Raw genomic sequence first — 13,474 nt, 5'->3', positions numbered from 1 at the left:
AGTTTTGCTTTTGCTGTAATGTGCTTATGGGTGTTGATGTCAAGTCTGACCTATTTTGGCAATTGTCTTATTTACCTGTTCTGAGTGAAATATAGTGTGATGAATGTCCTGCATATGGCAGTGTCCACAAAATATCCACAAAATATTTCCACTACATTCTTTAAATTGTAATTGGGTTCTAGTACAAACCATTGAAAGATTAGTTTGTTTCTTAATTTTCAGAAACTTTCTAACTTTACCCCTTGTCCTACTTAGTGGCTATTTGCTACCTTATATTTTCTTCTCTTGGCCCTTGGCTCAGTCTTCCTGTAGTATAAAGTTCACCTCAGGCTGGATAAAGAAAGGAGTTTCCTGTATATAATTGCTGTTTCCTTAAGCTATTCAGAAAGTTTCACGACATATGTCGGATAATAAACCTGATTCTGAAGTATAGTGCTTTTACTGGTATATTATTTTATTAGTAGGATGATGCACGGTATCCAGGTTTCATTCATTATTCTTTAAATTTAACTTTTGCACGTGTGTGATCTTTTAAAAAAAGAGGTACTGAGGAAATTTAGGTCTTTTACTCTAAGAAATTGCAGGAGTATGAAGTGTATCTCACTAAATTCACTGTGCTACCATCTATCAGCACCTGTTTAAAATTCATTCACTTTGTCTCTTTTGGTTTTATTACCTCCAGGGTTGTGATGTACAACCATTTTACGCGCTGCACCATGCCTGCCATCCAATGAAGAGCAGGTTAAGTTTTGAATGATTTAAATTTAAGAAATCTACAGCAGTCTATGAAATTATAATCCCACAACTGGCTTTTAATCAGTTCTTTTGCAAAACTTGTTCCATTTAGGAGCAACACCGTTCACCATCCAGTGAAAGTTGCAAGATTCCATCCTTGCCGACTTCCATAAGTCGTTATAAATTTACAGAATCTTCCCCTACTTGCTTCCAAGTGCCAGAGGTGGTCACATCCACTACCCAAAATCTACTGTTTGAGGATGAACATGATACTCAGTATCCTGCGATTAAAGGACAAATCGATAAAATTGAGAGGTTTCTCTGCATGGACCGGCTCAAGCACATACGGAAAAGGAAAGCTGTTGACAACACTGATGAATGTGTAAGCAAAATTACACCAACTTAACCTTAATTCTGTTTGTTTATAATTTCATTGTTTTTCTAATGAAGTTCAAGTAATTCTGGGAGCAATTACTCCCTTATTAGCAAAGTGACTTGTCTTGGTTAGTAATTCCAGCTGTAAATTATATTTCACTTTTACATAATACAATGACAAAGAGCAAAGTACACTGTTTTTATTAGGTGCTGGAAAAGTTACAAATTACCTCCATAATACCAGGAATATTTACTGAAAAATAAAAGCCATTTGCTGCCACAATTAAATGTTTTAAAGTTTTTGGAGTTTATGCAGTGGAAATGCTGAGCAGGCTGTTCCGCACCTGGTTCAAGTTCTGTTTCCAGGAGTTAAGACTGTCGTACAACTGTTGCCACTGCTGTTTGCCAAAGGTTCTGTGTGTGGTGTGACTAAAATGAGAAAAGGAACAATTACAACACATTCCCAAGAATGAGTTTGTTTATATTGATGCATACCCACATTCAACACACATTTGTAAACTGTTACAATTTAGCTTGCCCAACAGTCTAGTGGTAGCAAAAGGACAGCATATTGTTCTATAGGCAATGTCTGCAGGTTCTACTAGACCATGAAGACACAAGGGAACATTTTCTTCACAAAGGTCAGGAAGAGCAGATAATATACCCTTCAATTAGTACGTCAAATGAACACCTTGCTGTGGTCCTTGCTGTGAATGTAAAGTCTGTTTTACAGCTCTTACATAAACGTTAACTTGTTTTATTTATGCATGCTTCAGAGTGTAGTTGGTGTAAATTGAATGAAAGCAATTAGTACTTTCCTAATTTTTGAAGAACAAGTGTTCATGATCCTATGTTTGTTCTCCAAAGGGTTATCTTAAAGTGTTCAGTGTGGCTATGATTTCAAAGATAATGTTACGTTATTGTGTTGAAAAAGTGATATTACGTTAAGTAACCAAGTGCTAAGATTTTCAATATTTAACTTCAGCAAACCACCTCCATTTATATAGCTGTGATTACATTCAAAGTACATCTATTATTAAAGTATGTATACTGCATACAACCTTGAGATTTTGTTTCTTGCAGGCAACCAAAAAATAAAGAAACACAATAAATCCCATTTAAAAAAAACACCACCAAAGACTGTCAAACACCCAATGTGTAAAAAAAATCGTGCAAACAATAAAAAAAAAAGTAAGTAATACACACAACATTAACCACAGAGTTATGGAACCAGTTCAGTACTGAGATGAGTGCTGATGGTTGCAGCCACTGCTGCAGAGTCGGTTACGTAACTATTGAAAACACCCAGACTGACAAGATAAATAAAATGAACTTACCTTACAATGACTTTGCGTTGAGTTTGGTCAATCTTGCAGTATACCATCTTTGTTCGAACAGCTGTAAAATAATTTTTTTCTAAATATTGAAGTCAAATCAATTTTGGATAACTTGTGAAAATAAAGCTCATTTGCATAACATGGCTGCGATTTACGTATTAATAAGGAAAGACTAGATCTACTAAATATGTTTTAATAACTAGTATCCCAATGCCACAAGAATAATTGAATGAGGGCTACTGGCTGGTTGTAAAAAAAGGGCATTTCAATCCATATAAACAATTCAGTTAACAAGATATTTGACATCACTGGCACTGGAACCTGCAGATTTTAGACCAAAACTAGAGTATAATTATTGCTACTATCACTTTTGTTTGAAAATATCAAAATAGTGGGATGTAGTTGAAATTAATAATATGAGTAGCCCGACGTAGTGCAGAATAACTTACTTTTTTCCTTGCTTCCTCTGTAATCATATGCAATAATCAAATTCAAGAGCTGTTCTAGCTTACACCCAAAATGTTACCAGACAACTTTAAATAAACGGGCAAACAAGTCAGCATAGATGTAACGGGCTGAAAGGCAGGTTTCCGTGCTTTTAAAAAAAACAAGGATCCATCCCAGAAACATTTGTTGATAACCATCAATGCTGATTTGCCCAAAAATGATTCACTCCTTAATTTATCCTCATTCCCAAATAGATCATGTGTGATAGGAAAACAGATTAGGAAGAGATATAGTTTGAGAAAATCACCAAAAATTTCCCTATTTTCATCAAGTGACAGCTCACAATCGTGAAGATGTCAGAAAAAAAGAAACAAAGACATCAGCACACTGCATGTAAAATCCAGGATTTGACTGAGACACGTTCTCATTACTAGTGTATTTTGTTGGTTATTGCTCACCATCAATAACAAATGCTTCCACATCTTCCTCAGCAATCTGTAGTTCTTGTTGTAATGTATCAAAAGAAATCTCTTTATTTTCTACTGCCATTCCCATCAAGGTTAGGAGCCTCATCTTTGCAGTGTTCTGTTCATGAGAGAGTCCTGTAGACAACAAACATTCAGTTCAGCCTTTCGTCTACTTCCGGTACATTTTTTGATGTATACGAAATTGGTGACTTTGAATGAACAATTTCTGATCATGTATCACCACATCAAAGTTCTACATACTACAAACTCCTGTTAATTACTTTGTCTTTTTAAAGACAAAAAGTTATTAAAGAAAACATGTTTATATTAGTACAACATGAATTAAAATTAGGAATAGTTTGGACTTAGTCCATAAAATGGAAGGACTGTAGGGCAACATAACTTTCTTCACAGAACAGAAAGCAAACCTTGCAAGCCCCGAGTAGTGTTACAACCAATCTTCAGATTTTAATTAACACTGTCTCATCAAATGAGGCATTAATGGCACAGAACAGTGGAAAAACATAACTCACTTGAATGAGGTACACTAGGGCAAAAATAGAGCTATTGCAACTTAATAGAAATTACACAGGGGAAAGAAAATCAATTAGCACACACTATCCCTAGTTAACAAATGCAAATGGGATCCTGATGAACTTTAAGTAGCATGCTGGTGATGAGACTAGGTTTATTGAAAGGCTACACATGTTAGGGCAAAGTAGTTGACAAAAGATTGTTGCTTGTGGCCTATCTTGTCAACATTTAATAAAGGCAAATTATTACTTCAAGCATCATGCCATCTATTGGAGATAGTTTGCAAAAACTCAACCATTACTTCAATACTCCAGTGTTCTAAACATATTAAGTAACCCTTTTCATTGTCAGAAGTAAACACTAGAAAATGCTAACTAATTCAGAGCTATAAATCATCATTTATAACTTCTGGTTTTGCATGTTAACAATATCAACTGCTACGCAGAATGCTCAATTCTCTCAGTCTCGCATCAGCAGATTAGTGAATAAAATGGTCCCATTCCTGACAAATGCCTGATCATCTAACTGTGATGCCCAAGGAGCCTCTGGAACACCCTATAAACACTTAAAATATTAAACAATGAACACTGTCTTATGTCAACTTTAACTGCTAGAACTTCTCAAGATTGAATTGTATATCTCTTTATTCAAAATTGCTCCAAAATTAGAACTTCAAAGGAAGAGCTGTAAAATTTACCTAAGGCAGTTATAACAGTTGGAGATGATAGTAAAACTTGTAGGCTACCTCTTGTTTGTACACATTTTAGGGGAACCAATCTCTGCTGACAAATGATAGCAAGAAATGAGAGATGGATACTCCTGTTCCATCCTGTGATAAGTTACATGGCCAGTTACATTTCTGTTGCACCATGTGACAAGATCTGCCTTTATTCTTCCTGTCATTGGACAACTTTAATTAATTGGTATTAAACTATAATACAAGTAATAACGCAACTTTTATTCTGCTATTTGACAGTATCCACTGACAAAAATACTTCTTAGTAGGAGATCCCAATGTTGATTTAATAGTTCTCATCTTGTCCTGTATTGACTCCGTTTCCATTATGGTATGTTAGTTAAATTATTGGCATTAAGTTGTTTAAAGATACCTTACACAGAGATTCAAACCTTTTGGAAGAGGAGAGAATTAGACAAAACAAAAAGGGACATTAGAGTGTGCCAGTACACTGCAGCACAGTTGGTTGAGGCAGCATCAGAGATGGTCCTTACTTCAGGCGTGTTCTCCCAGTGAGTGCATGGGTTTCCCCCAGGTGTTCTGGTTTCCTCCCATATCCCAAAGACGTGGGCATTGACATTGCAAACTGTCCCCTTGAGTAGTAGTGGTAGAATCTCAGAGTGTTGATGACAAGGTGGGAAGAATAAAAGAAGTGAGACTAAAGTAGGTTGAATGTAGATAATAGATATTTGACAGTCCATGTGGATTCTGTGGATCCATTTCTATTTCATACCTCCACTTGATTCACACCACCTCCATCAGGCTCGATTTATAAAACATATTAAAACAGGCAATTGTCTGACAGGTTCAAACGTGTGGCTAGGCATAGCTCAAATACCATCTATAAATTTGCTGATGATACAACCATAGAAGCTCAGATGGTGACGAGAGGGTATACAGGAGCGAGATATGCCAACTAGTGGAGTGGTGTCACAGCAACAACCTGGCACTCAATGTCAGTAAGATGAAAGAGCTGATTGTGGACTTCAGGATGGGTAAGACGAAGGAACACATACCAATCCACATAGAGGGATCAGAAGTGGAAAGAGTGAAGAGTTTCAAGTTCCTGGGTGTCAGGATCTCTGAAGACCTAACCTGGTCCCAACATATCGATGCAGCTATAAAGAAGGCAAGACAGCGACTATACTTCATTAGGTGTTTGAAGAGATTTGGTATGTCAACAAAAACACTCAAAAACTTCTATAGATGTACTGTGGAGAGCACTCTGACAGGCCGCATCACTGTCTGGTATGGGGGTGGGGTGGGCAACTGCATAAGACTGAAAGAAGCTGCAGAGAGTTGTAAATTTAGTCGGCTCCAACTTGGGTACTAGCCTACAATACCCAGGACATCAAGGAGCGGTTTCTCAGAAAGGCAGCATGCATTATTTAGAACCCCCAGTACACAGGGCATGCCCTTTTCTCACTGTTATCATCAGGAAGGAGGTACAGAAGCCTGAAGGCACACACTCAGCAATTCAGGAACAGCTTCTTCCCCTCTGCATCCAATTCCTAAATGGATATTGAACCCGTGAACATTGTGTCACTTTTTAAATATATATTCTGTTTTTGCATGATTTTTAATCTATTCAATATACATATACTGTAATTTATTTTTTTATATATATATATTATGTATTACATTGAACTGCTGCTACTAAGTTAACAAATTTCACCACATATGCTGGTGATAATAAACCTAATTCTGATTTGCTTACAATGATAAGTCAATTAAAGGGTTAACAGCATTATCCAGATCAAAACTAAAACGGAAAAGAATGACTACCTGATAATTGGTGTCTGGATCGCCAGTGCTCAATCTAACATCTGTTGATTCCATGATCTCCTTCCCACCAAACATCTCAGTGCTTAGATTCTCTCCCTCCCGCACCATGGAAAATTTATTTCTCAAGTGTGTGCAAATCAAAATAAAACAAAATATTCCTACACATATCACATGGATAAAGGTGCTCTGGATGAGGAGAATTGAAGATAACTGGGTTTATTTACTAAGATCCCCCACCCCTACCAAAGCCCTTAACCAGCCAATTCGATTCTCTCCCACAGCCAAGTTCAGTGCATTCAGCCAAGAACAGAGGACCAGACAACATCCCAACTACAGTACTTTGGAATAGGTGGCACTTTGAAATAAGCTGTTCTAGTACAGTGACAACACTGGCACAACCAAACAATACAAGCAATTCCCCCCAAGTATGCCCTGCCCACTTGAAGTTGGACAAATGCAATCTAGCAGATTAGTAGTTTATTCTCATTCGGTAACAAACCAATGGAAGGCAATGCTAAAACTCTGTACATCACACTTTCTCACTGATAATTTGACTGATTTCAGTTTCACAGCCTTGGTCCAATCAGGTACAAAAGAGCAGGATTCCAACCCCAGGGCATCACTAAAGAAGGTCATCAGTTTGGAAGACTGCACTATGTTCAATTATTCATTTGCAACCTCGTTAAATATTAAAACAGTCCAAACATTTATGGGCTCATCTGTGACAATTAACATTCACACCACAACAGCAAGGACCACCACCAGCAAAATTATGGGACAAAGGACAACCCTGGTCAGATGTTAGGTTGGTAGACCAGCAAGAAGAAAGTCTGCTGGCCCCCTCAGGTCAGCGGGTTATTGGCGGGTTTTGGGATAGAGTTCTGTGTGGGCAGGAGGTTATCCCCTAGGGTCATACGAATCAGTGAGACCAGATTACGAGGCCTGGTCTTTGGGGTCCCAGAAATCAAGGGTCTAGATTTCAAGGCCTGGAGTTTGGGGTCCTCATCTGTTGTCATTGGCGAGACTAATAAAGATCAAAGCTGGAAAGTTGTTTGCATGCACACAGAAGACATACGTTTTCGGCCTTCAGCGGTTTCGGACTTGTTGACATTGGGCCTTCAACTCTCTCAGTGGGCTGTCAGATGCAGGATTCTGGCCATTGAGCCTTGACTGCCACAGTGGCAGGAAGGCTTGTTTTGCTGTTGTTGCTTGTACTGTTCTGTGAACATGTTGGTGCCAGAATACTTATGTGCTTGCACATCCTTAGGTTTAGTTGGTTGTTAATGTAAACAAAACATTTCACTCTGTTTCGATGTATATGTGATAAACAAATGAATCTGAATTTGAAGTAACAAGAGAACTCTTGGCATTAGGTGGAATCAGCACTGCTAAATTTCCAACCATCAACATCTATGGTATCACCATTGACTGGAAATTCAACTGGAATAGCCACATGAGCACTGTAGCTCCAAATCCAGATATCTAGATATCTCACTTCCTGACACCTCAAAGCTTTTCCGCCCTTTACAAAGCAACAATTAACAGCGCAACAGAATACTTTCCCAGATGATTGCACCTCTCCCAACACTTTACCTCAACCAGTCTAGGAGAAAGCACTCCACGTGCCCGTGCATCTGTGGTTACGTGTTGCATGGGTGGATTTGGGGGGGGGGTAAAGGGGCTTGTTTAGCTGTTGCTGTCACTGCCTGGGTTGTTCTGTGAACATGATGGGCATGCTATGTTGGCACTGCAATGTGTGGTCAATACTGACTAAAAATAAATTGGACCAGCCACTTAAGCACTGTAGCTCCAGTACCAAGTAAAAAGATATCAAGATATCTCACCTCCTGACACCTCAGAGCCTTTCCTCCATGTTCAAAGCAACAATTAACAGTATGACAGAATACTTTTCTGGGCAACTGAAGCTCTAACACTTTAGTTCAACTCACTTAGGAGAAAGCAGTGCTTGAATGCACCCCACTCATCAGTCTCACACTCCTCCCCATTGTAGAGCGTTTGCAGTGTATACCATACACAAAATGCGCTGCAGTTACTTGCCTAGACTACTCTGAGATCACCTCCCAAATTCCAAGTCACATGGCACCCCAACTTGGAAGTGCATCGCCCTTCCTTCATGGTGGCTGGGTCTAGCTCCCTAGGACTCTAGACCCAATGGTATTGTGGGAATGTCTGTGAGCCCAAGTTCACTGGAAGCCCGGAGACAGAGAGATACACACACATACATTGCATTGTCATGCTGCTGCAAAGACAGCAAATTTCACTATTAAACCCAATTCTATACTCTCACCTCTTTTAATCCTTATATCTGAAAAAAAACATCAGAATCAAAATCAGGTTTATTATCACTGGCATGCGACAGGAAATTTGTTAACTGAGCAGCAGCAGTTTAATGAATACATAATCTAGCAGAGCAAAAAACAATAATAAGTAAATCAATTGAATAGATTTTTAAAAACGTGCAAAAACAGAAATACTGTACATTAAAAAAAGTGAGGTAGTGTCCAAAGCTTCAATGTCCATTTAGGAATCGGATGGCAGAGAGGAAGAGGCTGTTCCTGAATCGCAGAGTGTGTGCCTTCAGGCTTCTGTAACTCCTACCTGATGGTAACAGTGAGAAAGGGGCATGCTCTGGGTGCTGGAGGTCCTCAATAATGGACGCTGCTCTTCTGAGACACCGCTCCCTAAAGATGTCCCGGGCACTCTGCAGGCCAGTACCTAAGATGGAGCCGACCAGATTTACAACCTTCTGTAGCTTCTTTCGTTCCTGTGCAGTAGCCCCTCCCTACCAGACAGTGATACAGCCCGTCAGAATGCTCTCCACGGTACAACCATAGAAGTTTAACATCCTCTTTGATATTGTTGATATTTTTGCTCTATTGTATACCCTCTCTTGCTGTTACGTTGGCTTTGACTTCCTTTGTCAGCCAAGGTGTGTGTCATACTGCCTATAGAACAATCCTTTTTCTTTGGGATACATGAAGCTGCAACTTCAGAATTGCTCCCAGAAACCCCAGCTATTGTTGCTCTGCCGTCATCCCTGCTAGTGTCTCCTTCCAAACAACTTTGGCCAGCTCCTCTCTCATGCCTCTGTAGTTCACATTACTCTATTGTAATAGTTATACATCTGACTTCAGCTTACCCCTCTCAAACTGCAGGGTGAATTCTATCATATTACGCTCACTGCCTCCTAAGGGTTCCTTTACCTTAAGCTCCCTAATCAATTCTGGTTTATTACACAACACCCAATCCAAAATAGCTGATCCTCTAGCTGGCTCCACCACAAGCTGCTTTAAAAAGTCATCTTGTAGGGATTCTACAAATTCTCTGTCTTGGGATCCAGCACCAACCTGATTTTCCCAATCTACCTGAAATTGAAATTCCCCATAACTATTGTAACATTGCTGTTTTGACTAGCCTTTTCTATCTGCCATTGTAATTTGTAGCCTACATCCTGGCTACTGTTTGGAGGCCTGTATATGACTCCCATCAGGGTCTTTTTACCCTTGCAGTTTCTTAACTATACATCAAGGATTCTACATCTTCCAATCTATGTCACCTCTTTCTGAGGATTTGATTTCATTTTATACCAACAGAGACCCCCCCAACCCTCTCTGCCAACTTGCCTGTCCTTTCAACATAACGTGCATTGTTAGTTCTTAAGTTCCCAACAATGACCTTCTTACAGCCACAACTCAGAGATGCCCACATGATACCTATTTCTAACTGTGCTACACAATCGACTACCTCATTCCATATACTGCATGCATTCAAATATAGCATCTTCAGTCCTGTATCCATCACCGTTTTCAATTTTGTCCCCCTTTTACACTGAACCTATCTCACTGGCTGCAATTTTGCCCTAGCATCTGCCGTCCTTCCTGACAATCTCACTACACACTGTCTCTGCTTGTTAACCAACAGCCTTATCTTCAGCCCTATTACTCTGGCTTCCATCCCCCTGCCAAATTAGATTAATCCCTCCCCAATAACTTTAGCAAACCTGCCTACAAAGATATTGGTGTCCTTCGGGTTCAGGTACAACCTGTCCCTTTTGTACAAGTCATACCTTCCACAGAAGAGATCCCAATAATCCAGGAATCTGAAACATTGCCATGGACACATGAAACTTAAGAAGTCAATTATTCAACTATTGTGGTATACTCCTTATAATTTGATTACTTTTGTATTAAAATTTTATATTTAATTTCAGCTTGGAAAAAAACTGAGATGACGAGTGGACTGAGTACATCACTATAAAATTCTAAAATGCATTAAATGTCACCATAGCAGGAGAAAGACACAAACTCCACTGCTCTGATCTCCTTGAAAGTTGGTTTGTTTCAAACAACTCACTTGGAACAAGATCAAAAACATACCTAATATTGTCCAAATGTTTTCTTACAAAACAGAGCTCATTTGCTGCTGGACTGATTTCCGAGCAGAAGAGAGACATCAGCTGCATACAAAGTTTTAAAAGCATCTCATTTTCTGCCAAACAGATTTACTTACTACCATTATGTCAAACTCCTAAAGCACTAATAAAGTATTCTGCATCACTAAGCAATTTCTGCATTTGTTAAACCCTGCCAACCAAAAACAAGTGCAATATGAAAATCACATTTTAATACAAATATTACATTAGAAACCACTGCACCTTTTAAACAGTCAATTACACAGCACTGTGGGAGTGCTGAAGTGTTAATTACCACTCTCTCCCGGCATGTGTAAATAAGGAGATTGCTGACATCAACACTCCCTGCCTTAAGCAACGAAGCAGATTATCTATTTAATAGAGTAGAAGATGGAAGAATCTGAACAGCTTTCTTTATGCATGCCTTTTCATACTGTCATTCTACTATAGAGTACAAGTTGCAGTCACGCATGTTTAATCGGATTCCTATTCATCTTTTACGAATACAGTTCTTGGAGTTTGTGCCATCCACATGGTACGGATAAAGGCAAAGAGATCGGCTTTATTAAGATTAGCAAAGAGTGAAGTGTGTCATTTTGTGTCAACGACCTAAGGATTGTCCTGGGGTCTGCCCGCAAGTGTTGTCATGGTTCTGGCGCCCACATAGCATGCTCACAACTCACTAACCTTAACCCAGGCCATCCCAACCTTTATTTATGCCATGGATCCTTAACATTAACTGAAGGGTTCATGGATCCCGGGTTGAGAGCCCCTGCCTTAACCGATACATTTAGGAGGAAACCAGAGCACCCAGAGGAAACTAGTGCAGTCATGGGGAGAAGGACTGTGCACAAACATTGTGCAGGCTTTACCATGCACAAACACAAAGAGAGCCAGCACATTTAATATAGGCGATGAGATCATCAAACATACATTTCGTTAATCCCACTGTATTTCCTTCACCTTCCCATCAACATCTCACTGTTCCACCACTCACCTACCCACTTGGAACAACTTACAGTGGCCAATAAAACTACTGATCAGCTCGTCTTAATGACATAGGAGTAAACCCAAGAATCTTGGTCAAACCTACATGATCGTACGGAGAACACGCAAACCTCACATGGCCAGCACCTGAGCTCAGGACTGAATCTTGAATCCCCCGTGTCATTCAAATTCCCCAATGTTCCTCCTCTTTTAAACTGATGCTGTTGGCATGTTAGCAATGCAGACAGTGCAATGTTTTACAGCAGTGATGATGAGTGATTGGCATTCAATTATCACCAACATCTGTAAGGAGTTTGTACGTTTTCCCTGTGACCGGATGGGTTTCCTCTGGGTGCTCCAGTTTCCTACCTACATTCGAAAGGACAGGATTAGTGAGTTGTGGGCGTGCCACATTGACAACACCCGCATGCTGCCCCCAGCACATCCACAGACTGTGTTGGTCACAGAATGACATACTTCACTGTATGTTTTGATGTACATGTGACAAATAAAGCTAATCTCTGCTTTTAATATCAACTCTCTCCCCTTCTAAAAATTAGGATCTTTATACAGGAAATAGTTAAAACTGGTATTTATAATGGTATTAAATTAATGAACCCACCATTCTGAAAACTCAGAAAAACACACTAAATATCAAGACAACATGGGATCCATGGTAAATTGGTACCAGGACCTCCTACAACAGGATATTTTTGTCAGTATAGCTATTGTCAAATAGGAGAAATATAGAACACAAGAGATTCTGCAGATGCTGGAAATCCAAATTAACAAAACACAAAGTGTTGGAGGAACTCAGCAGGTCGGGCAGCATCTATGGAAAGGAATAAACAAACTGGAAAGGGAGGGGGAAGAAATTTAGGTCTGACTAATACAGTGAAATACCACTGAATAAAATGGCAAATTCAAAATAATTAAAATTGGTAATTTTTAATCAATAATTTTGAGTAACTATATCAGGATGTGGTCAGCACTTCAAAAAATTGTAAATACACATGTCCAAAGAACAGGTCATCTCAAATCCTTCAGACAAAAGACTGGAGATGGAGCTGTTTGCATGGCCTCTTGTCAGTACCGGTTCCCCAACAGCTGTTGGATACAATGAAGCACAATCTCGGAGATTCTCTCACATTTGGAGCATCACCAATTACTTAGCCAAAACATAAATTTCTGACCTTGGTTAATCTAGGCCAAGAACTAGATGGAAACTTAAGAATTAAAACCTAGTATTTGCTTTTATTATTTGGGAACTGGAAAGCTGCACACCAACATTGCCTCGATTTCTGAGATGGTTGGTTATTGTTTGCAACCCTGTGCAGTTTTTGACAGCACCATAGCATTACGGTGGTTAAGTTACTGCCTGAAACCCAGCCAATAATCCACAGCCCTACCTTGCAGCCTAAAAACCTGACATCCAAAACTGCCAATGGATTGTTGTAGAAACTTAATTCATTTCCTTTAAAACTGTCCCCACTTCTATGATAAATTCACAAATGATGTAAATACCTGAGGGTAAATAGAAGTTAGAAATGGTTAGGCAGTGAATAGAGTAACAGGAGTTAGCATTTGAAGTTAAAACCCCTTCACCAGAACGACTGCATGTTTCTGGGATTTTCTGTTT

At 39.3% G+C, this 13,474-nt stretch overlaps 2 protein-coding genes across 12 annotated transcripts in view; one reads left to right on the top strand and one right to left on the bottom strand.

Annotated features, from left to right (window-relative positions):
* The window catches only part of LOC134353577 (coiled-coil domain-containing protein 73-like), a 157,364-nt gene extending 156,216 nt beyond the window's left edge, over window positions 1–1,148 (top strand). For 10 of the 11 annotated variants that reach the window (XM_063061650.1, XM_063061652.1, XM_063061648.1 and 7 more), the window contains one exon: window positions 848–1,148. In XM_063061650.1, the coding sequence (XP_062917720.1) occupies window positions 848–1,141 (294 nt within the window). In that variant the 3' untranslated portion in view covers window positions 1,142–1,148. The remainder of the gene's footprint in view (window positions 1–847) is intronic. The other variant, XR_010019640.1, reaches the window with a different exon arrangement.
* A 252-nt stretch (window positions 1,149–1,400) lies between these two features.
* eif3m (eukaryotic translation initiation factor 3, subunit M) overlaps window positions 1,401–13,474 on the bottom strand; it is a 44,765-nt gene continuing 32,691 nt past the window's right edge. Inside the window, exons 9-11 of the mRNA XM_063061657.1 lie at window positions 3,353–3,496; window positions 2,448–2,508; window positions 1,401–1,539 (exon numbers count right to left, since the gene is read on the bottom strand). Coding sequence (XP_062917727.1) covers window positions 1,419–1,539; window positions 2,448–2,508; window positions 3,353–3,496 — 326 coding nt within the window. The 3' untranslated portion in view covers window positions 1,401–1,418. The remainder of the gene's footprint in view (window positions 1,540–2,447; window positions 2,509–3,352; window positions 3,497–13,474) is intronic.

The sequence above is a fragment of the Mobula hypostoma genome, chromosome 11 (assembly GCF_963921235.1).
Source record: "Mobula hypostoma chromosome 11, sMobHyp1.1, whole genome shotgun sequence".
NCBI classification, from domain to species: Eukaryota; Metazoa; Chordata; class Chondrichthyes; order Myliobatiformes; family Myliobatidae; genus Mobula; species Mobula hypostoma.
This window is presented reverse-complemented; position numbering and strand designations above follow the sequence as displayed.